Genomic DNA, 24,099 nt, shown 5'->3' with positions numbered 1-24,099 from the left:
TGAACAGTGGCTACTTCTGATTTCTGCTAGAGTTGCTTGTTGGTGAACTGGGGGGGGAAAGCACATTTGTTTCATTTATTAAACTTCCATTTTCTGCTTCTCAATTGTTGATGTACCACCATTCATATACATTGTTAAGGGTTATTTTGATGCGTTGCAAGTGATTGAGCTAATACTTACATTTTAATGATGTTCATTATGATGTAATGTTGGATGCAGCTTTCTCTGATAATGCTTTTGCTCACCTTGGATTTCTGGGTATTGTATCATGTAGAGCAGTGCCCAGAGAAGGGTGGTGCTTGTTGTTTCTGTCCCTCCCAGCAGAAGATCAACCACTGTCTGAACCATGTTGTCTTTATTAAACGTGGAAGTAGGGTCATCTTTGGTCTGTAGGGTATATTCACAAGGAGACTATGAAGTGGATAATTTCAAACATTTCATTGGTCACATAGAAATTGTCATTGGAAACGTTGAGCAGCCCACCAAAACAAAAATTGTCAGTGCTAAACAAATAAAGTATGCATATAAAAATTCCGTAGCAGTTACTTGAACAGCGAGTATTTGTAGTAGGCGTTGAGGCCAAGGAGGGGATAGTGTGATAAAACAGATACTTACTTTTGTTATTTGAGCTAGGTAGAAGTCAATGAGATCCTGTGGATCACCTGCATTCTGTCTCTCATGAGTCTGGACCTCCTTCATAACTAAATTGTGCATGAAGTCATTGTATACAAACACTTTCTGATGAGGTCCTGGGAGGCGGTGCATAAGCCATGGGAAAGCATCGTACATCTGTGATTTTAAACAAAAAGGAGGAAACAAGCTCTTCTAAATTGAGAACCCAATTCTGATTTCCTGATAACTCTGTGAAGTCACTGCAACACATGCACTCCTAATTAGGATAAGAGGCAATAGACACAAGTTGGAGATGAAATAGTAGTGGGAACAGGTTTTGGGAGAGTCTGTGTGAAATCTCCATCCTTGGAGACTTCAAGACATGACCAGACAAGTCACTAAACAACCTGATCTAATTAGACCTGCTTTGAGCACAGAGTTAGATTAGCTGACATGCAGAGGTTCCTTCTAATGTAAATTATTCTACATTTCTAAGAGTAATTGCGAAAGCTTTTCATTGCCCTCTAAGTGAACTGGCATTGAGGAAAACCTGTCTGATATTTGTTAATGAGCTGTTAGTCAGTTGTCAATATTCAAGAACCACACTTTCTATCCTTGATAGATAGGTTGAAGACTGAAAAGGTATAGAAGCTGAGTTGACCTCTCAGTCTTAGAAGGCTTTGCTCCAGGATAAACTGACAAGTATGTTTCTTGAGAGGAAAGAGAATTATTTTCATTTCTTTTTGTGTGTGTTTTTGTGAATGGACTTCAGTCTCTAGGACTACTGGCAAAGCCTTTGTTTTATTTGTGGCCTGTGATTAGGAATCTGTTGGCTAGTGTGGACTTCTTTCTCCATCTTCATCAGCTGACCAAAATGTCAACGTAATAGTGGTTATCAGGTCACAAGAGAGCAGGACAATGATTATATTTCACTTTTTGGATGCATACCTAATAATGCAACAGGGGCTTTTGAAAATGGGTGAATTGGAGTAACTGAGGGCTGAATCTGGCTCACAAGCAGATTTCCTCAACCTTGATTTTTACTCAGATTTGGTTTTTTAAGGCATCTCTGTATGAAAGAGTTGGAGAACCTGACAGTGTTATAGAATGCCAGTGTGCCAAAATCTGCACAATACAAGCAACAGCGAGGCTTTCAAGAACTTAAAAATATTCTTCTTGGTGTGATGAAATTGTCACTTGTATCTTATAGGAAGCTCAGAATAACTCCGGTCTTGGTGGTAATATGAATTATATGAGAAGCAAGATCTCTTCTCAAAATAATAGAACTTTGAAGGCTTAATTCTTAGTAACAGCGCTTCTGTATTCTTAAGACTAAATGAAAATTAAATTTTAAAAGTTGCTTTAATTTTAAGAATCTTATATATGCTGTACTCTGCAAATGATTACTCCTTCAAAATTCATTATATGTTTTGGAAATCTGTGAAAACCAGTGATGATCTATAATTTAAATTTTAGGACACATAATTTACTAACATATAGAAGGAATATAAAGCAGTAATGACATATGCAAGGCATGTATTAATTTATTACTGCACGATAGCTTGCAGAACAATGGTATGGAAATGTTTGGGAAGAATTGTCACTGACACTTAATTTGTTTTGACTTGTGAAGTGCAAATGCACTTCAAGGAATAAGAACAAGAAAATCAGATTCTTACCCTGCCCCAGATAGTAGCTTGAAAGTAGATCACAAAATAAATAGCTTTGATAAGCTTGCTGAAAGATTCATCCTCACTGGAGAAGCGATGACCAAAAACAACAGCACAAATTATATTTGCAATAGCACGGACAACGAAAGTGTGGGGATCGAAAGGTTTGCCTGTGAGTATAGGAGGTACCGTGAGTATTTCTGAATAGACTACAGTGAGAAAACATGATGGTAGAAACAATATTACATCAGACTACTTTTAGATAAGTTTCACACGTGGATTGTAAGTGCTGGGAATCTTTATTTTCGGTCTGCTTTTTACTCTTGTAAAATACAGCGATTATTGGTTTTGAGAAGACAAACATTGGGCCTCTTTTCCCCTCTTTGACTTGTCATCTGGCTTGTGTGGAAACACAAGCAATTAATTAGAACATATACCTTCTGACCTGGAGGCAGATATTTAAGTTTGGCAATTAAAACCCAAACAACACCACTAAAAAAGGGGGGTGGGGGGAAATTTCCTCTAACAGTTTAAAAGTTTTAATTTATTAGTAGTGTTGAAATGACTTGTTTCCTTTTGGTTTTCATGTACAGCTTAACGATCCACCTATAATTTTTTTCCACACAAACTGAAAAGGCAAAACTTGTATCATAGGATAGAAAATGTCTCCCATTAAAAAAAGGTTAAATCTAGAAAAAATTAAGTATGTTTCAATGACAAGGACAAACTTTGAATTGTATTACAATGGAGAATGGTGGATTATGCATCTCTGATATCAGTCCAATGCTTGTAGTCCTTCTTGGAAAGAGTAAATATATTTATTGAGTTTTACATTGAGGAAGGATTGCATGGAAGGTAAAGATTTGGACTGTACAGGGACAGAGTTGATGGTTTGTTCATCTCTTACGTTTTAAAGGTCTGTGAACGTGTTGCTCTCAGAAGTGAGATGGGCCATTTTGCTGTGTCTAGTGCAAGGAGAGTTGGAGAGACCTTAGGCAGCTTCTCTGTGTTTTCACATCAGTATGGAACACTATGTGGGTGAGGGATTTGGCTGTTCAGAATATTTATATTTGATTGCTTTGTCTTGGCATTTTGCTAAAACTCTGTTGGTTTCTATTTCATCCAAACCTCAAAAAGAAATCTTGTTGGACAACTGAATTATACATTCCTTGTGTTGGGGTTCTTTCTCTGCCAAACCCCTAAAGGCCTGCTGTCCTAGAATGACTTGTAGCAGGTCACAAATTGTGTATTTTATGGAGAACATAGGGTTTTCTGTGCTTCTTGACTATAAAAATTGTTACCAGCTGTCCTCAAGACTGTTGATAATAAGCATTTTTAAACTATCCTTGTTTCAAAAAACCGATTTTATATTGCCCACTGTGCAGACAAAACATTTTTTGTGAAGAATGCAGTTAACAAGCCAGTAAAAGTCCTACTAATACAAAAAATACCTATTACTTATAAAAACTTACTGTGAAATTTTACTCCCCTAATCTACTATATTTCAGAAAATGTTCTAAGTGTTATTCTTCCAGTGTATTTACCTTTAATGTTTGCAAAGATGTCCACAAGGTGACAGGCCTCTGTTTGAATTTGATTTTCCAAATTGTTCTTACCAAGCGCCAGGCTTCTTATAATTGTCATGCCAAAGCGTCTCTGTTGCTTCCAGGTGTGCCCGCTAGTCAGAAAAATACCTGAAGAACACAAACATTTATTTCATTGCTGGGAAGGGAAGTCTTTTCACTGCAGGAGGAAGAATTTGATTTCAGTTAGGTTGTATTTCACTAGCAAAGAAGATACTGTGCATGCTGGTTGCACATGCTGACTTTTGGTCGCTAACTTTGTTTTTTATGACTCCCAGCTATATAGCTGCTTTTAAATGTGACCCTGGGAAGTGAGTGGTAGTGGGTTTTGGTAAGGACAGAACAGCTTTGTCTATAGATGTCTTCTGCTTGAACAGTCTTCTGTTTTAGAAGTGATACAACTGAAAGCCAACTCCTGTAGGCAAATATTCCTCTGAAGCTATTTGGAACAACAACAACAAGTCAGTAGTATGCTTTATCAAAGGAGAAATTTTTGTTTTTTCTTTTTCTTAATACACTAGCTCTGCATGGAACCTTTTCACTATGTAAGCCCAGTGTATGCACTTGCATAGCAGTAACTCGTGTGTGTGTGTATATATATATATATATGAAGGCATCTTTCTTCTTTAAATCTCATTCATATTTCAGTATTGTGTAACATCTTGTACCTTTCTCACCCATCATGTCCCTGTAGAATGGGGTGAGAGGTCTTCCAGAAACTTCTTCTGAATGGGTGACAATGCCATCTTTTACTGCTCTGTATCCATTCAGTACAACCATGGGTGTCTGTCCCATCCACAATGTGTAGATGTTTCCATAGATTTTGGTTAACTGAAGAATTAATAACAGTAAATTAATAAATATAAACCAGGGAATGCATACACTTATATTAATTTAAGAGTTTTCTGTAGTTTTAACCAAACTTGTCTGCCAACATTGAATTGAATTACGGGTTTCAGAAAAATTCAGTCTTCTGTTGTAATGTGCTTTGGGAACAGAGATAATTGTACTTTATGGAATAGATACTAAGGACATCTTGCAGAAGACCACCTCTGAAAATTCCACAGAAAGAGAAACAGATCTTCTCTGTCAGCTCAGAATCAAAGAACAAATGAATACAGTCAAAATCCCAGAACTTTTCTATTTATTTTATTAACCAGAACTATTGTATCTTCTTGCCTCTAACTTCTGATGACAGCAAAGTAATGTTTTTGTACTCTTTCTTATACCTTCCATGTGATATTTTTTCCTTTATTGTCTTTCCCCAGATCATGCTTGTGATTTTCCTTAAAATAGCTGGAAGCAACTTCCTTACTTTTTCAGAAGTTTTAATTGATTTATAAAGGAATCATGCTGTGAACGTAACAGCAGTCAAATTTTCTTGATTTGTTTTAGTAATAGTCTGTTTATTGGAGACAATAAATCTTTTCGCTGTACAAATAAGAAAAAGAGAGTCAGCTTAGAGTATATGTTTGATCTTGTAAAGGAGATCAGACCACTCATCTCCTGGAGGTGTTCCAGTAACTTTGGTGTCAGGCAAAGGAAACTCTGCTAGAGGAGGCTTACAGGGCTGGATACCGACACAGAAAGAGAGAATCAACGTGTCAATGGAATAGCCTGCTGTTGACAGTGCTTGTGATAATGATATGCATGGATGTTACTGTCTCCGAAAGAGAAAGAAAATAACAAGTAGTAAAGCAATTAAGGTGTTCATTACTCAGAAATATTTTTAATAGTGCAGGGCCCTTGGATTCTTTGAAATTGGCTGATAATCAAGCTTGAGGTTTAAAAAAAAAAACAAAATCCAAGTTTAGACTGCTCTTATGCAATTTAAGTTAAAATACATTCAAACTGATTTTCATACATAGAGATAAGTAAATACCTTAGTGAGAGTTTCTCGACGAAGTTTGAAGTCCAACAGCCACAAATTTCCAAATATTGGGAGGGGAACTGGTCCTGGAGGAAACTGCATACGCATCCATTGCAGCTTTAGGAACTGCAAAATCAGGAGACATACTACTAGAGCTATAAAAAACTCAGCCATCTCCAACATCTTATCAAAATTTTAATTTCTAGCTGTTTGGTTTTTTTATTTTGTTTTTTTAGTTTTTTTATGTGACTTCCTCTGAAAATAGAGTTGTGTAGATGAGTTTGCTTCTGCTGAAATCAAAGTCTTTCTAAAGAATATATGTCTGCTTTAGCCCCCTCTCTCTCTCTCTCTCTCTCTCTCTCTCTCGGACAATCTACAGTTTTCCCAAGCTGAAGTCCTTAGAAAACTGAAATACGTGATCCTCTGCAAATAGCCAAGCCACACCTACTGTTTTTTATGATTTGTAATTGTGATCTGTCTCTTTTCTTCACTTAGGATTTTGTTTCCTTTTTAGTACTGATACTGGGTCCGCGTGCTAATTATTGAACAGTTATCCAACAACATAAAGTGTCTTGCATAATGGTAACACCTCATGCAGTTTATGCTAAACATTAAAATACCAAGGGTGCATTACTTGTCACCTTTCTGATATACTACAATTATTATGTGGTTTTCTTTTATAGAAGAAACATCTACACAATACCTGTCTGTTAGGATATGGTCTCTGAGATGAAAAATAATTTAATTAATGCAACATAAAGCTAAATTAATGTCTTTAAGGGGGGGAAAATAGTGGAATTTAAGTATTAGGAGAATATCTGCTTTTCTGTTTCATCGTATTCCAGATTAAGTTCTGATGTCATGTGGAACAATTAAGAGATTATTGTTCTGTCCAGTGGATTGGCATTTTCAAAATTATTTTTTTATGGTAAGGATTAAAATTTCCTGGTGCAAATTTTGGAGGTGGAAAAAAATGCACAGGTTCTATTTAATTTGTGGAAAAGATCAAGTAAACTGAAAAGGCAAGCAAAATTTTTAATCTGTATTGATTTGTGGACCCCATAAGCTTTCCAGGAGAAGTTTGTACCAACGTGTAGCAGATTTTAGCTGAAGAGGCTTACCTTTCTTACGTGTTATTCACCGACTTTGATATAATCTATGGACTATAGTAGGTGGCTTTGAAAGTTTTGGGAATCTCCACCACTGGAAAGCAAACAGAAATGGCAGAACTCTGGTGTTCTGGGACAAGATGATGGATTTAAGAAATCTCTCCGGTCTCCTTTCAGCTAATTTTTTTTATTATTACTCATTTGGGATAGGATTTCAGACCTCATCTCCCATTTTATCTGTTCCTGTTGGCATGGCAAAATCTGTTTTCTCTCAAAGCTGCTTCTACTCCTTGCTTGTGCATTGCCTAGGGGCTGAAAAACTTGCTGATTTAGAAGTGCCAAAAGCAAGTTGCAGTAGTAAACCTGGAGATGACTTAGGGTGCCTCTGTTTGCTAAGTGAATTGTCAGGAACCATCATCTTCAGAATTTCGGAGGCAAAGGAAAGATGTATGACTCGCAAATGTGTGGGACTTCCCAGGCTGAGTCATATTAATGTGTATGCTGCTTCAGACTTTGGTCCCAAATACCATCTTTTAGCTGAATGTAAGCCTTAGCTACAGTAGTTTACATCCCTTATACTGTGACTGTAAAACAGCTTTCCTTATCTCTTGATTATTTGGTGCCCTGTGGGTCTCTGTATGAAGTCTTACTGTGTATAGGGTTTTTTTATTAGCTGATATATTACATTGGATTTTTTGCTGCTTTGATCAAGAACTAAGCTAATGTTATATCTCAACACTTTAATCAAGAACTCAGCTAATTTTATATCTTCAAGTGTGTAGAGAAGCTAAAGAGAATCCATGTGATTGTACAAGTTGCCTGAGGGATTGTTGCAGTATAGCCCGCTTGAGTGGTCTTGCTCCTTTTGCAGTGACCCTATCCTTCTGCCCCTCGTCTGCTCTCCTAGACCCTTCTGCAGGGTAAATCTGGGTCCTGCTGAGTAAGGCTGCACCCAGCGAGGCTTGAGTCTGAGCCTGGCTGTGTGGATGCTGTGGGCAGTGTGTTTTCCCACTGCTAGGTGAGAGCTGTGGGCATGCTGAAGTATGGTGAGGCAAACTTATTTCAGAAAAGCTTAGGGTGAAGTTTACAAGGAAGGGAAAAGCAAGGAAGCTGTGTTAGAAGAATTCAATGCTCCTTATTTTAGTATTTTCAGTATATGTGAGCAGTAGCTCTTCATCTGGATCTTGCTCGCTCTCCTCTGTATTTGTGTAATAGTATTTGTGTAATATTATTGCAAGAGCTCACCAGTCAAGATGGCAGATGTTAAGTTTGATTTTTTGGAACAGATGAGGAAATCTGCTTTTGTAATGAAGGTTTCAGGCCACAGGAGTGGGAAGCAAATGCAACAGCTGCAGAGGACGGGGAAAGAACACGCTCAGAAAGGTGTGAAGCAAGCAAATGATGAACGTGGCACGCCAGGGTTGGAAATGGTTCCTGGTACACCTCTGCCCAGGGTGTGTGTCAGCTGCTATGCTGTAAATACCAGGGCTTGGTTTTTTTCTTTCGCAGAGACAGGCTCAGCGTGCATTAGAGGACGCTGACTGGTTCCGTGTTGCACGTGTATTGCTGTGCGTGGTAGTGTGTGCTTGCTGCCTGGCCTGATGTCAAGCTAAACAGAGCAGACAATTCCTAAGCAGTTGGGTTTTGGTTGGTTGGTTGGTTAGGTTTTTGATTTATTTTTTTTTTTCAGTGGAGACACTAATTTGGTTTTCTCAACTTAGCTGTTCCTTCTTCCTCTGCACCCCCCAGTCTTTCAAAAGCTTCATAACAGGAGCTGTTAATTGGTCGGTGGCATCAGAATTTCTCTTCGGGAAGAGAATGATACAGACACATTATCGCTAGGCAAGCACTGAGAGAGGGAGGTTGCTTAGAGTACAGAACTAGAATGAACATGAGGCTGGGAGATGTGAGGAAAGGAAGTTCCCATTCTATGTTTCTGTTCAGTTCAGGAAAAGAGAACTTGCTTACATGCATTATAAATAAACAAGGTAGGTTTTTGCCTCCTACTGTCATCTGTTGTTGGGACCTGAAGATTGATGAGCTGTTTAGGTTGCATAGATAAAGAACTGGAATGGGACTTGGGAACTTCAAATTCTGTTCCTGGATCTGTTCATAGCTTGTCTGTGACTCTCAGGAACTTGCTTTAGCTCTCTGGGCCTAATCAACCCTGACGTTCGCTTTTCAAAAGAGCTTTAAGATTGACTAATGAAATCCAAGATGTATATGGCAGCTATGACTGTTTCTGTTCTGTTCTCTCCCTGTCCCCTGCATTTTCTTCCCACTGCTATGGCCTGAACGCTTCATTAGCAAAGCAGGTTTTCTGAGCTGACTAACCACCTCTGTCATCTCTACCAGTGAGGTGTTGCTATAGTATTTGTCAGATAATAATGAGCAAGGCTTGCATAATAATGAGAGGTGCTGCTCACATATACTGAAGATTTTGGACCAAGCAAAACTGATTTCCCCCCAAATAACCTGCTTGCAAAAAGCTTCTCTGTAAACACCCGCCTATATCTGCTTGATCTCACAAATACTTTGTTTGTATTTTGGTCCTTTAATTCACAATTTGTGCACATTAACTGAGTTCATTTAAATGCTATCACTTCTGCATTACAATGAATTGTAACATCCATCGCTTTAACTCTTCCTGCTAGTAATAAGGTACCTGGTCATCCCAAAGTAAAACCAGATAGTATATGTAATCTTAGAGAGATTTACCAAGGTTTATCAACACAGCATTTTTACTGATTTGTTCATTTTCAGCCATTTTCTGAGGGTGTAGCAGGCTGAGACTGTGCATCACTGACATGCTGTGAGAGCAGGGTTACTAAAAGCTAGAGTCCTAGCTAACAGGGAGGAAAATATTGTTGTAAACATTCCTCATCTTGTTTTTCCATTGTTTTTGATGGGGTTGTGGTTTTTTTTTTTTGTTTGTGGGGTTTTTTTTTGTTTGTGGGGTGTTTTTTTGTTTGTGGGGGTTTTTTTTGTTTGTGGGGGTTTTTTTGTTTGTGGGGGTTTTTTTTGTTTGTGGGGGTTTTTTTTGTTTGTGGGGGTTTTTTTTGTATTGTAGTGCTACTTAGGTGAAAGCAATGCAGACGTTACACTGGTGCTGTGGTGCTGTATATTGTAAAGGTGTGGGAGCTACAAAAGTCTAGCACCCTTTCAGTCTTGCTGGTTTGTGAAGTGCTGTAGAATCTTGTCAGCGCTCCGCAGTCAGCTGCAGAGGAACTGAAGAGGCACACGAATTTCATAGGCTAAACCATAGTTCATCAGGTCAGTTACCCTCTTATTTCTGCCATTTCCTAATGTTTGACTCTTTGCAGCTTCAGCATTCTTTTCGACAGTTTTTCAGTTTAGTTTATATTCTTTCTTGCACCTTATTTTCTCAGCAAATCTGAAGCTTGAAGTTCACTGGTAAGATGAGTGTATCAAATGAAGTTCTGCAGTCAGGGATCCGGCAATATTGAAATACTTTCATAAGTAACTTGTTTGATAGATGTAAGGGTGTGCTTATATGGCTCAGCTTTGTGTGTGAATGACCTCCTTCAGCTGTTATTTTTAAAAGAGCATCTACTGGCTTCTGCCATGGGTCAGGCCCCTGCACTTAATTAAAATTGGGTTTTGCTACAAAGAACACGATAATTTAAAAAATGCAGAGAGTATGTAGCGAAAAGAACTCTGGCAGTAGAAGAAAACGTAACATTGAAACAATGGGATACTGTAAGTTAAGCAGAAGTTGCAGCACAGTATTAGGTGTGCAGTTTGCATGTGGAATATTTCAGTATCTGAGAAAAGCCTGCCCATCTTCCATCACAATTATTACACTGCTGACTGTTCCATTTGTTTCCTGACCCATACAGCTCTAAACATGGAACTTCTCTTCCGTGTGCTTGCAATTAGTTCTTAAGAAATTTGCTCAGGCTCCATGGTTCCACTTCACAAATTTGTCTGCTGAATTACCTGAAGGAAAACTGTTTCTTCTTATTGTCATAGCATGTTGGAAGAGAAAAGCTTGTTGCACAAGATCCAATGAATAAACTTTCCTAGTAGTCTGGAAGGGTAAAAGGGGGTCAAAAGAGAAGGTGATGAGATACCCGTTAATCCTGGTTATGACAAGAACCCTTTCAGAAGTGGATGCTTCAGAGCAGAATAGAGTAGCTTCAGGTGGTACATCCACAGCTGTTGCTTCCCAAGTCTCTTGTAAAACAGAAGTGACCTGCTGTCAGGCAGTGAGGCTCTTATACTCTTGGTCATGTCTTCTGACTGTGCAGCTCCTGAAGTCACCATGGCTGCATAGGTGCTTTCCTCAGGAGCTGACTTCATGCCCTATCCTTGGAAACCTCAGGCAGGTGAGGTTTAGTGCAGCCTATGACATCCTCCCTACAACGAGGTTCATATGAAATTATTACCTTGAGCTAGAATGGTCATCTGCTATAACTGCCTGAAAACAGGTTTGTGCTGGGTACTGTAGACCTGAGATTCAATTCTTAAGACTCTAAAAGCAGGGAGAAATAATGGTGTTCTTCCCTCCCTGGTCCCATCTCGCCTGTTAGGAAAGGACGAAGCACACTATAGTGAGCTGAATCGCTGCCCTTCTGTACAGCTGTGCCCGTGGTGCTCACCCACCTGTTGGGGAGGTGCTATGGAACAGGAGCCAACCTGTTACGCTGCGGAATGCATGGGGCAGTGTATCGTGTGACGTTGCATCTGAATTTACTCTGACGTGGCACCACAGTATCACTCACATTGTTGCATGGGCAGATTGAAGCAAAAAACATATGCAGCTCTTAAGAATTCTCACTTACCCCGTTATTTAGCAAAAGATAATACTTATAGTTGCTGAATGTGCAATAGCAAAATGTGGCGAATGAGAACGCAGCCCTTTTTCCCTGCTCACAGGGAGGGAAATCCAATGGAATTGAAGCAGAGGCATAGGTCAGACCTGATGTCCTCGGTGCAGAAATTAGTTCTGTAGGAATTGCTGGTTTGTTTTTTTTGGGGAGGGAGGCATTGTTTTGTATGTGGTTTTGTGTGTGTGTGTGTTTTTAAATAGGAAATTGTGCTTTAAAATATTTTGGAAAACCTGGAAAGAAAAATCTTCATGATACTGGCTGCTTGTCTCATTTCTAGAGCGAACCGAAGACTGATGATGAAAATGTGCCATGAAGAAGTATTTCTGTTTTCAAGTTTCTTTTTCTGCTTGGGTTTTCAGGAAGAAGCTGGCAGTGCTAAATGTGTCCCTGAGTCCTTCAGATAAAAAAACAAATTTAAAAAAAGCGCAGAAAACCCCAGCTGTCATACCTGGACAGAAATGTGGGATGAGGAAGATAAGGCCCTCCGTATGAAAGTGTGGGTATAGGAAATGTCCAGCTGATATGCCCTTACTTCTCAGGGCCTGAAAAACTGAAAAGTCCTTGACTTAGTTGTTGCTTGGTAGTTTTTATACTAAACCCATGAACGTGTTATCAACATTGTTCTCACACTAAATCCAAAACACAGCATTGTACCAGCTACTAAGAAGAAAATTAACTCTATCCCAGCTGAAACCAGGGCAGATCTGTTAAGCTTTTTGTCCATAGTACCAGTGACGTTTGATTCTTCACTGTGCTGTTTGCAGTTCGCCTGTATTGTTTACTGTGAAAACTCACATTGCAATGCTTCCTTGCTCTTAGTTCCCAAATCTATGTTTGCAACCACTCATACAAGGCTTCTGACTGCTTCATTTGCCTCTGCCCAGACAGTGCTACCCGCTGAGTGCCCCTGTTCTTGTCTGCGTACGCAGTACCTGGAAGGCAGCTGCAGCTTTGTATCTGAGCTCTTGTTTGCATGTAGTCAGTGCTTTGAGTGACATATTCTGTCAAACTGGTTGCGCAAAAGGATATTTCTGAATGAGGTGCTTGCCTTCTAGCCTCTACTGGATCTTAAAGGGATGGTGGCTATTAGCGTATTGCAGCATAGTGATGTATTAAATACACTGGAGAATGGGAACACTTCGTTTTCTGAGATCAGGAGGCATGGTAGGAAAGAAGGGAGGAGAAAAATTCAGAAAGCTTAAATATAGCAGGGAAGACTTAAGAACAACAACATAGGGTCATTTCAACAGACTGATTCATAGCACTTTTCTCAGTGACAGAGTAGTTTGGAGGTGTGAAATGATAAGCGTAATTCTCATATCCCTGGTTTTGATTCTTCTGGGTGCACAGTTCCTGAAAATGCAATGGAAAAGTCGTGGATTTCCTCCTGGACCAACCCCATTTCCCATCATTAGGAAGCATGTGGTGGATAAATTTTAGAGCTGATCATGGCAGCCTGAAAAAGGTATGGAACTGCATATGTGAACTGAAGGTTACTGAGCAAAAACTGTAACAACTCATGATGGCTGTTGGCAGGCTAATGTGGTAGAAAGGAGAACCTAATCCTGAGAGAAGGTGAATTATGGAAGTTAAGTAAAATTTGCAGTCTAATTTATATGAAAACTAGTACGTGTACTAGTACTAGAACTAAGGACAGTAATTTTGCCTCAAAAAAGACTTTTTGTTTTTAAGGGAGGCTTTTTGCCTTGGAAGAAAAAAGCGTTTCTCAGATTTCTCACCAAAGGTGCATACAGAAAATCTATCGTGATCATTCTATCATGGGATGGAAACAACGTTGTATCCCACATGCAGCCAGAATGTTAGCTCCATTGTTTTTCTGAAGTCCTTTCTGAGAATTGCTCCTTGCAGGTGAGCTAAAGATGTAAAAGATAGGAAAAAGAAGGAACTGATGGAAAGAATCAGGTCCATGCTAAACATGTTAATACAGGTTCTTTCAGTACTCAACGTCCTCCACTGAGCCAAAACTCCATGAGAGAATCCAGCGTGTTGGTATATTTTTCAAATCGCAACCTTTCTTTAGGTGCCAAGTGCAACCTGCATGTCAGGGGGTAGGTGGCTGCAGCTGGAGAATGTTGGCTTCAGGAAAAGGGAACTTAAAAGATCTTGATGCTAAACTTTTCTGATGGGTACCTGTTCATCACTGTAGGAGGACAGAGCTGTGCTGTTTTTTTGCCTAGAATCAGGGACTTTGTCCTTGCTAAATGCCCACAGGGGTGCCTGAGAGCGGTCCCCATCGCTGCCCAAGCAGAGGTGGGATCTATGCTCAGATGCCTCAGTTGACAGTGCTTCTGTATCAGAGGGGAAGAGGTCCTGCCATTGGAACTTGGTCTGCAGTACTAGAAGGAGAGTTACACCGGGAAGTTCTAGTTGCCGGCTGAGGAAAATAAAAAATGAAAAATGTAATGAAGAATGGGCAGGTGAAATCTCACGTGAAACCTAATACAGATCTGCAAACACTCAGTTGAGGGCATTTTCCTAATTGTTAATATTGCAAAGGCAACACAGGTCAAGTTTTGGAGAGGGAGAGAGCATCTGTTCTTCTATCATGCATGGAGGGTTCCCAGAGAGTGCCTTCGCTGTGGTAAGCACTCACACTGCAAAACAAAACCACTGTCCCTTTTCATTTCCGGAACCCGTGAGTAATGTCATGGTGGAACAGAGCAGCCCACCATGTGCATTTTGGTTGATGTTTCTCCCATGGGTATTTTTTTGGCATTGATCTAACAGACAGCTGGCAAAAATCTATGGCAACATCTGTACCCTGTGGCTGGGTCACAGACGTGTGGTGGTGCAGTATGGATTCAAAGCTGTGAAGAATGTTCTCGCCACCAACTCCGAGGATGTTTCTGGGCGAGTACAGACCTAAGTCTTCAACAGAGTGGCAAATGGAAAGGGTAAGACGTTCATATCTGTGGAAGGGCTTAATCCTTGACTTCTCCTCTCATGTCTTCCTTACTAGTAAGCCCTTAGTTCCCAATTCAACCATTCTGTCTGCTCAGGGTGAACGATACAGTTCTGCAGCATTATTCTGTTGTCTCCAGAGTCCCACTGTCACATGTGTATTTCCGAATCTCATCAGAGCAGCAATATTTGTGCCTAGCTAGGTCTTGCTTGCCCGTTCTTAGCGTTGTCTAACTGTGTGACCTGATTAGAAATAATCTGGAGTTTGCAGCCTCCTCTGCAAGCTGAGGCTAAAGTAATTCCTTATGCTCCCAGTTGTTTGTTTACAGCAAAAGCGGCTGTAAGGAGAGCAAGTGCAGAGCTGTTGAACAAGTTCTAGGCTTCTGAGAAGTCCAAAGGCACGGGAAGGTCACTGGAGCTTTAAATAGATTAGCCAGACATAGGTGCAACATAGCCTTGTTCAGAGCTTCTTATTGTGCGATCGTTTACATCAGACGTTGCTGAATTACGGTGGATGGAGAATAAAAAGGGTGGCATGTTTAAAACAGAAATGACTGAACGTGTTTCCACCAGCCTCTTATCCAGAGGATATAGAGCAGATGCTTTTATCCTGGTCAGGCTTTGTTGCCTGTGGGCTACGATCTAGAGAGCTTTAATTTGTAATTCTAGCTCATATAGAGAAAAACATCTTTAAAGAATATAGATGATTGTCTGGGGCCACTTCAGTCCATTTGGAAGGGTCTTTATTGCTGCCTTTCATCTGGGAGATGTGGAGTAAAGTAGCTGGGCTGTGACAAGCTGCCCTGGTGCTAGTGATTTGTAGAGGGATGGCTTTAACAAACAGCTGCAGCACAGCTGCGGGTTGGCATCTGCGACACAGATACCTGCCTGTTGGGCTGGCTCCTTTCTGCTCGCACAGGCTCCCAGGACAACGAAAGAAAAAGGGGAGACTTGTTCCAGGCTGTGGTCAAGCAGCTGTCTCGTGGAGCAAGCTGGCTTTCCCAGGGGAGAAGCATGGGCTAGACTGGTGAAGCGATTCTCCACCATGTGATTAAATTTTGTTATGCTGGGCTGTCTGCTAGAACACAGGCTCACAGCACAGCGGCCTGGGGTGCCTTCCTGTCCCACCGTGAGACCCTCTTGTCCCAGGGAGCTGTTTGTAGATGGGCTAAAGCCTGCTCTTCCTGCTCTGGTTCCTGCTGGGTGGTTCTTGCCCTGGTTTCATTGTCTTTCCAGGAGGGACCTGGGCCAGGACAAGAACTCACTCTCTGGTGCAAACAGCCTGGCAAAAGCAGTATCCCCTGAAAGCCAGAGACTGTGTAGCACAGGCAATGTGCTCCCAACTAGTTATCAGCTCTAGCCAATAAAGTTTTTCTTTTTGAAGCGGTACTAACAGGGAGATGCGATAATCTCCAGAAGGTTTGTGTAAAGTTAGAATCAGAAGCATAGGAAATGCTTAGACCTCCCCAACGATGAGTAGATTGGTGAGAGACACCATCGTATTTCCAGGCTGTAGAAACCTGACCTTAGTGTTCGTTGAGGAAAGCTGTCTTTGCCGCTCCTGCAGAGCTGACTTGTGGCAACATCTGCAAGAACACAATGTCCATATAGGCATGCTGGCAAACATAGCTTACCAGTAAGTATTAATTGTATGAGAAGATTGTATAACATAATAAATGAGATCTTATAAGACATCAGATGAGCTGGGCTGTAAGCCTTTCTTTGTGATTAGGGATTTAGATTAATTTCTGCTCAAAGCATGGGCAAATAGAAGGCAACACCAACCCACACTGTCTTTTACAGCTTGTAGCAGGCTGCTGGGTGGAGTTTCGAGTAAATAACCACTGTTCTTGGATGCTTCAGAAAGAACAGGAAGGCAGGTGTGTGAATCCTGAGATTGAGTGGGCTTTTTGCAGAGGTGAGAGTATATTAACCGAGGTTGTTTCTCTGTCTTTAGCAAAATAAATTAAAAGAACACTGCCCTGATGAGGCTGTCTTCATTATGAGCGGCAGCATGATAAAAATGGGACTCTTAGTGTGTATGTCTCTTACTATTATATGAACATTAACGTGACATAACATTGATTTTTCTTGATGGCTGAAGGTATCCTGGTCTCAAATGGTCTCATCTGGAAACAGCAGAGACATTTTGGAATTGGAACTCTCAGAAAACTGGGAATGGGGAATAAAGGAATGGAGCATGGGATACAAACCGAAGCCCGTTATCTGGTTGGGTTCTTCAGGGACAAAAACGGTATGCCATGGACAAGGTGCTTGGGAACTGCATTTGGGCTTTTGACATAGAACATTGTTTGCGTAACTCTAAAGGGTAGATACTAACTGGTTTTGCTCCAGAAAAGAATGGGTTTGGAGCACAGTTTAGAACTGTTTGTACAGTCAGACCTCAGCAATGTGTATTTTGGTATCAACACCAAGATCAAGATTTATTTTTTTAAAAAAAAGCAAACAAAAAAAGCCAAGGCTGGGAGTTAAAGACCTGAGGCCTTCCTGTCCTCATTTTTGAATGAGGTTTATCTTTCATTATGTTTGCTGGTGAATTTTGGGTGTTCTAGGGTAACAGTCTAAATAGCACAGACGACATGTATTATAAAACGTCATTGTGATCATGCTTCTGAAATAACAAAGGAGCTAAAGAAAGTGCTTTGGACATGAATGCTTATCTCTGTCTGCAGGAAGAGCTGACGACCCTTCCTTCCCCATTGTTCACGCTGTCTCTAATGTGATCTGTGCTGTGGTTTTTGGACATCGTTTCTCCCTAGAGGATAAAACTTTCCCCCAGCTGATTGAAGCATGCAATTGTATAGTGGCTTTTGGGAACAGCTACTTTTACTATGTGAGGAAAATGACTTATTTAATATGCAAATTATTTTATTATTGAGCACATTTATTGCACTATTATGCAATATAATTATGCTATCATATATTGTTATAGTTATTGCTTTATTTAGTACACATTAAATGCTGATAAAAATTCTGACTATGAATATGAACTGGACCTACAGTGTTTTGGGTTTGACATTGTTCAATTATTATATTAATATTATATTAACAATCTTCATTAGAATTTCTTGGCAAAGGTCACGCTGAACTTTTCTGTAATGGAATCATCAGTACTGCTAAGGTGAAAAGGTGGTACTCTGCATCGGAATAAAAGAGAATTTTTTTTCTTGTTTGCTAACGTAATTATATATAAGCATTTATTAATATTAATACATGTTAAATCTGTCTGTGAAACTGAATTCTTTTGTTGGTGAATTAACAGGGCAGATACAAGTAGAGTTATGCGGTCAGGCTAGGAAAGAATCCAGGGTGAAAACAGTGTTGTCTTTAATTCATGGTTTTAGTGTGTGTGATGTACCCAACACTTCTCTTTAATGCTACAGTGTTTTTCCTAAAGAAATTAATTCAGCAATTTAGCACCAAAAATGTTGACACTGTATCTCTACAATAGCCTTGTTCATGTAATCTAACTTACTGCATCTGTCTCGCTCCACAGATGTATGAAATTTTTCCACGGGCTTCAGAGTACCTCCCAGGACCTGCATGTAAAGCGGCATATTCCTCTGATTTTGTTCATTCTTTCATAAGGCAGGAAATTAAAAGCCACAGGGAAAGAGGCATAAGAGATGAACCACAAGATTTCATTGACTTTTACCTGGATCAGATAAAGAAAGTGAGTAATTTGCGCTGTATGGGACACAGATCCCATCGTAACAGATTCCCTGCACCTTTCCTACAGCCTACGGTTTTCTGTACATAGCAACATTATTACAGAGCTCTACAGATAGAGTTTAAAAACTCTGCTGTCGAACTCAAATACAAACTTTAAATACTTAGTTTAATAACTTGTTTTAGAAGTATAAATTAATTACGTTTGTTGTTATACTGTAGAATCCTTAGTGCAGGCTGAGCGGTGGGTGGTAGGGAGGACTTTGAGAAGGTGCAGATATTTGGATGGCTGGCTGATTCTGATTCTTTGTGTCTTACTAATATTTGCATTTATTATCTTTGTGCTTAGTAGTACTGTATGGTTTTAATACCAATCTTAAAATTATGGCAGTCTTTGCTCTGAAAAAAAAGCGTAAATCTTTTAAAAGGATAACATACTATATATGCAATAGATAGCTGAAATGAGCAAATGTGCAGATAGTGGCAAGGGTGGGATAAAACTACTTTGAAGTGGTTTTTTTTCAGATATCGAAGTTAGCAGCAAGGCAACAAGTCACTCAGAAGGCAGCATAACAGGACCTTAGGCACCTGACTCTTTCAACTGCACCTGTAACTTAACAGGATCAATGTACTTATTTGAGGAAAATATTTGCATAGATCTTTGTTTTGCTCAAGTATCTGCATTTTCTCTGTCCTCTAGAAAGACTGTTCATTTAGATATAGTGGACGCTGTCTGTCTTAGTGCTAATTGTTAAACAGGTATATGCCGTTTTACCTTTCTCATTGACACCTGTAGACTAAAAATGTCACCAGTTCTACATTTGAAGAAGACAACATGGTGCAGTCTGTTTTTGACCTTTTCCTGGGTGGCTCAGAGACCACTGCCACCACTCTGCATTGGGCTCTGCTCTTCATGGTGGTTTATCCTGACATCCAAGGTGAGTTGCAGACACAAACGTGGGTATGTTTCAATTAGAACAATTGTATGTTACACTTTTTTTTCTTTGTTTGGTTAAGATCAAGTTTTTTTGAAGATGAAGCTTTCTTCTTTTTTTTTTTTTTTAAGATCACATTTTTGAGCTTTGCTTTGAAGAAGCCAGTGAAATAGAAAATTTTCAGACAGAGATTTTAAAGTAATTTCAGGGATATTCAGCTTCTGATACTGTATTTTGTCTTGTTGATTTTCTTTGGATTGTTTCAGTACTGTAAGCATATAATGGAAGATACAGTCTGGCTGAAGACACTTGAGGTGAAATATGAGCTCGGGTTAGGGAAAAGTGACACTTTTCTGGTATCCAGAACGTGTAATAAGAATACATTGTTTGTCCTTACTGAGACACCATTTATATTTCTATATAATAAATATATTTATCGTAACATAAGGAAATGTTAAGCAGAGAAGAAAGATGAAAAATATGATGAAAATTCTAAAAATGGGGCATAGTTGTACAGTAGTTTCAGAATTTTTGAATTATTTGATACAGGGCTTTCAGAGATGATGAATTGCTGTGCCAAGTATGTGTTCTTGACCCTGGGGTTCAGAGCTAAAAATCCTTCTTTTCATGCTTTCGGTGCTAGAATGCTGGAAGAACAGAGCCTTATGCACACATATATAAATGTACCAAATTCCAATGAAATAAAAAGCAAACAAACCCTCTTAGATTACTAGCCTAACTTTTAAGCATGAAATTTGACCCTGAACCCTCCGAGACTGTATAAACTATGTTACTTACTGAAACCTGGATAACAGCCAAAAGAGATTAACAGTTGGTGTTGGTTTGGTAGTATTATCCTGTTCCAGTTCTCATCATTACATATGTGAATCAGCTTGATACGATGGCTCCCTTGCAACATGCCGATTAATGTGCTGTGAGTCTCTATTTAGCCGGAGTGAAAATAATAGCTTAACTGAATTGATCTCTTAATAAGTTCTTGCTTTATTTATAGTTCACTCCCCTTCCTTTAACTATGAAGCTCAATAAATCTGTTTGGCTTGTGGAAAGATGATCTGAACATAGACTCTATAAACTAGGAACTACTAGAGCGTAGTAAAATCATAACTAGAGTTGTATAAATGTATTCGCATTTTAAGACATGGTAAATATAAATTATTTACACACGGCAGTTTTTTACATTGTTACTATAATCCAAAAAGGAAATCAAAGCTCTGTTTCATGCAAAACGGTGTTCTTTTATCTATAATGGATTTTATTTTATTTTTTTAAGAAAAAATCCAGAAAGAACTAGATGCTGTTCTGAGTCCCTCCCATCTAATCTGCTATGAGGATCGGAAGAAACTGCCTTATACAAATGCTGTGATTCATGAGATCACGCGCTTTAGTAGCATTATTTTAATTACACTTCCTAGAGAAGCAGTGAAGGATACAACTGTTCTGGGGTACTTCCAAAGGTACGGATATCCTTTCTGTTCCGATGTGATCTTTGGCTGAGTTCAGTTCCCTGCAGCCATGTTTACCATTAATCCCCTTTCTCTCCAGTTCAGGACAGATGGGTGTTGGTGACAGCACTGGCAGACAGCGCTCGTCCCCTCCCATCCCCTCTGGCCTGTGACTTTGTCTCACAGTGAGGCAAAAAGCTCGCCAAGAGCACAGCTGCACACCAATGAAACTAGTGTGCTGTGAGAGCACTGCAGAGTCTTTCTAAGAGCCTGTGGTTTTAAAATAATTCATAAACGTTTGAGCTCTTATACTTTCAAAACGTCAGAGAATACTTACAAGAAATGTACAGTGGTGTCAATAGGGAAGGTGCAGCAAACCATTCATGTTAGGATATTGTCTGCCCTGCGGACAAATGGGAGATGGAATGATTTCTTCATCGGTGACGTCTGCGACAATACCAAGTGTCTACGCAACCTCATTCACTTGGGACTTCTTTTCTTATTATTACCTCTCTGGCATCATATTTGAAATGTAATGAAGATGTTTCCCCACAGCTTCTGAGCTGCCACCTAACCTCAAATAAAAAGCTTCTTCCAGCTTCTTCGGCGTGTCCAGCCTTTCCAACCTTAACCTCAATGCCAAACCTCCCCAAAGGCATGCATGGAGACATCTTCCTGCAACCCCCTCTGTTTGTCATGCACACCTTTCCCACCTCCACCTTCAGAAAGAGAATTTGAAATATACAATTTCATTTCTAGGGTGAAACCTGTCAAAACCTGTCAAAGCTTGTCAGAAGTAGGAAAGTAATTTTGGTAGATTTAGGATAAGGTCGTAAAGAACTGCAAACCATGCATTCTGTTGCATTTGCTAACAGAATGGGGTAAAAAAAAAAAAAAAAGACAGACACACATGAAGGAATACAGCAGGGAAATTCCTGAATCTGAAATACTGAAGTTTCTTTTCTTATTTACTACTTTGAAGAAAACCCACCTCAGAACAGTTTGAGATTAAAAGTTTTTTTCCTAATAAAATAATGTTTCATTTCTGCTGCCTCTCCATGTGACCAGCATGTGCTGAATTATAGCTGGAATCGGTTTGTGGTGTTCTTTGATGTGTGAGAGACAACTGAGCCAACATCATCCTCCTTTCAGGGCACTATAATTGTGTTACACATAGGCTCGGCTCTTTTTGACCCTGAGTACTGGGAGACACCTCACCAGTTCAACCCTGGTCATTTCCTGGACAAGGATGGAAATTTTGTGACCCGAGAGGCCTTCATAGCTTTCTCAGTGGGTAGGTGCACCAATAACTGAACCTGATTGTGTGGGTTAGATTGTGAGTGTAAAGCTGTGTTATTTTCATTGCAGAGAAGGCCAACTGCAATACATTCCAAACTATAGGAGCACGTGGTTTTCCCAGCCCAGAAAAATGTTTGATTACAAAAATAAGTTGTTTGGTAATTTTATAAACCTTTCATCTTAGACTTCTGTGAAAATGCAGAGAAGGTAAAAGAAGTAAGGCCCTAGAGTTGCCAATAATTTGGGGAATTGAGTCCTTGTACTGCTGTCCTCTGTCATCCTCTGACTATGTCAGGTTATGCTATTATAGTGGCTGTTCTGTGGCAGGCTGCTCTGCTGGAGCTGATTGACTTTGTATAAGTGCAGAAATGTGAAGGTGGATCACGTACATCCTAGATGGCTATGTCTTTTCTGGGGGGCTTCTGGAGTCATGTTTTCACCCAGTGTGTGAGTTTACAGAAGCTTAAACAAACAAAAGCTGTGGGGGATCATGCCAGGATGGAATAGCCTGGTTGTCAGAGCCCTCAGCTGAGACGTGGAAATGTCAGGCTCAGGTTCCTGGCCTAAACAGGGCAGAACAGAAATTTAAACAGTTGTTTCTTGCATCCAGGTTGAATGGCCTAACCACTGCGTTTCAGGGTCTGTCACTCTCTTTTTCTGACTGGAAATTATATCTTGGACACAGTTAATCGATAAATTGGGAAAAGATTTTTCTTTAACAAGTTGTTTTCACTGAAAGCATTATGTAGGAAAATATGTCATCAGATGTAGAATATCCTCTGTGTTCTGATTTTTCACTGCTGTTAGTGAAGAAAAGTCAGCCTGTACGAAGTGGAAGCTACGAGGGAACCTAAAGATGCTTTCTTGTAATTCTCATTGGAATCAAGAGACTGAAATATAGAATTACAGAAATAAAGAATTATAGAAATGGGGAGTCCTATAGATTAGGAAGGAAAGCATGAAACTATTGAGAAGCATCTCTGGTGTCTTTTTCTATAATCTGGGCAGATCCTGCAAAGAAGGATTGCTGACATCTCAGTTTGGTCAGTTCAATCTGAGGGGAGAACATCACATTCAGCAAAGCCTCTTGTTCCTTGCTGAGGCTGAGTGATGTTCTTTTGAAAAGCGGGGAAGCAGGTGCTGGTTACAGACTTCTGTGGGACTGACCGCTCTTTCCCATCTCCCTCTGCAGGCAACCGTAGCTGTCTGGGAGAGGTGCTGGCGAAGATGGAGCTTTTCATCATCTTCTGCAGCCTGCTGCAGACATTCAAGTTCACTCTACCAGAAGGAGTTAAGGAAGTCAATACAGACATTATCTTTGGGAGTACAATGAAGCCCCATCCGTATGAGCTCTGTGAAGTTCTTCACTAGGTTGCAGGGTATTACAGACTTGAGAAAGAGGCATTCCCACGGCTTTGCTAGCGTGCTGATCTTCTGTGCAGCTTTTACGTTTTTCATTTCCAGCTCAAATTCAGTGTGAATCTATCCTTGTTGTGTTATGTCTAAGAAGCTGGCCCTGAAAAATGCTTTGGTTTTCCTGTGTCTGAAAAATCTCTGTACGTTTTTTTTCCTGCTGTATTACAAATGAAATAAACACAGTAAATCATTACGGTGTCTAGTCTTACTAGAAACTCAACAGGAATCTTACTGGAGGGAAAAGGAACATTAAAGCGACATGTTGAGAGGTCTTCCCCTCGTTCCCACGCGTTCTCACATCTAGAGTGAGGTATAGAAATGCTCTTCCCAGAGGTGGTGGCTTTGGGCATTGCCAGAGCCCCTAGGTATGGTTGCGTGGGGGAGCAGAGTTGTGGAGGGATGTGCCAACTAGGTGTGAGCCAGCTGGTTCGTCTGTTTAGCCAAGAGCCGTGGGGAGATGATAGCTTGGATCTGGAAGTAGGAGAGCTGCAACAATGCAACCCTTCATTTGAGTGTGAGGCTAGTGACTCGGGCTGAAAGTGAAGGCAAACCTCTCATACTCCCTGCTGAAGAGTTGCAGAGGGGAGCCCCGCTGCTGGTGAAACAAAGTGGGTGTAAATGATAGCGGACCAATGGGCTGGCTGGCCTGAAAATGCTTTTTTTTTGCCTGTATTGTT

The 24,099-nt window shown here is 40.1% G+C and overlaps 2 protein-coding genes across 5 annotated transcripts in view; one reads left to right on the top strand and one right to left on the bottom strand.

Moving 5' to 3' along the window:
- The window catches only part of LOC119156454 (cytochrome P450 2J2-like), a 120,056-nt gene that overhangs the window by 4,440 nt on the left and 91,517 nt on the right, over nucleotides 1-24,099 (bottom strand). For 3 of the 4 annotated variants that reach the window (XM_037406183.1, XM_037406184.1, XM_037406185.1), the window contains 7 exons: nucleotides 21,045-21,110; nucleotides 5,748-5,861; nucleotides 4,534-4,696; nucleotides 3,827-3,976; nucleotides 2,292-2,452; nucleotides 616-789; nucleotides 246-387 (listed from right to left, as the gene is read on the bottom strand). In XM_037406183.1, the coding sequence (XP_037262080.1) occupies nucleotides 246-387; nucleotides 616-789; nucleotides 2,292-2,452; nucleotides 3,827-3,976; nucleotides 4,534-4,696; nucleotides 5,748-5,843 (886 nt within the window). In that variant the 5' untranslated portion in view covers nucleotides 5,844-5,861; nucleotides 21,045-21,110. Of the gene's footprint in view, nucleotides 1-245; nucleotides 388-615; nucleotides 790-2,291; nucleotides 2,453-3,826; nucleotides 3,977-4,533; nucleotides 4,697-5,747; nucleotides 9,784-21,044; nucleotides 21,111-24,099 lie in introns of those variants that run through there. The other variant, XM_037406182.1, reaches the window with a different exon arrangement.
- LOC119156458 (cytochrome P450 2J6-like) lies at nucleotides 9,888-23,613 on the top strand. The gene is given in 11 exon segments (XM_037406190.1): nucleotides 9,888-13,110; nucleotides 13,112-13,162; nucleotides 14,450-14,612; nucleotides 16,724-16,873; nucleotides 17,313-17,473; nucleotides 18,137-18,313; nucleotides 19,106-19,247; nucleotides 20,536-20,719; nucleotides 21,508-21,511; nucleotides 21,860-22,001; nucleotides 23,199-23,613. Coding segments are annotated over 11 exon segments (1,467 nt in total). The 5' UTR covers nucleotides 9,888-12,996; the 3' UTR covers nucleotides 23,378-23,613.

Source organism: Falco rusticolus, chromosome 13, assembly GCF_015220075.1.
Source record: "Falco rusticolus isolate bFalRus1 chromosome 13, bFalRus1.pri, whole genome shotgun sequence".
Lineage (NCBI taxonomy): Eukaryota > Metazoa > Chordata > Aves > Falconiformes > Falconidae > Falco > Falco rusticolus.
The sequence above is the reverse complement of the archived record's forward strand: the minus strand, read 5'-3'. Positions and strand labels throughout refer to the sequence as shown.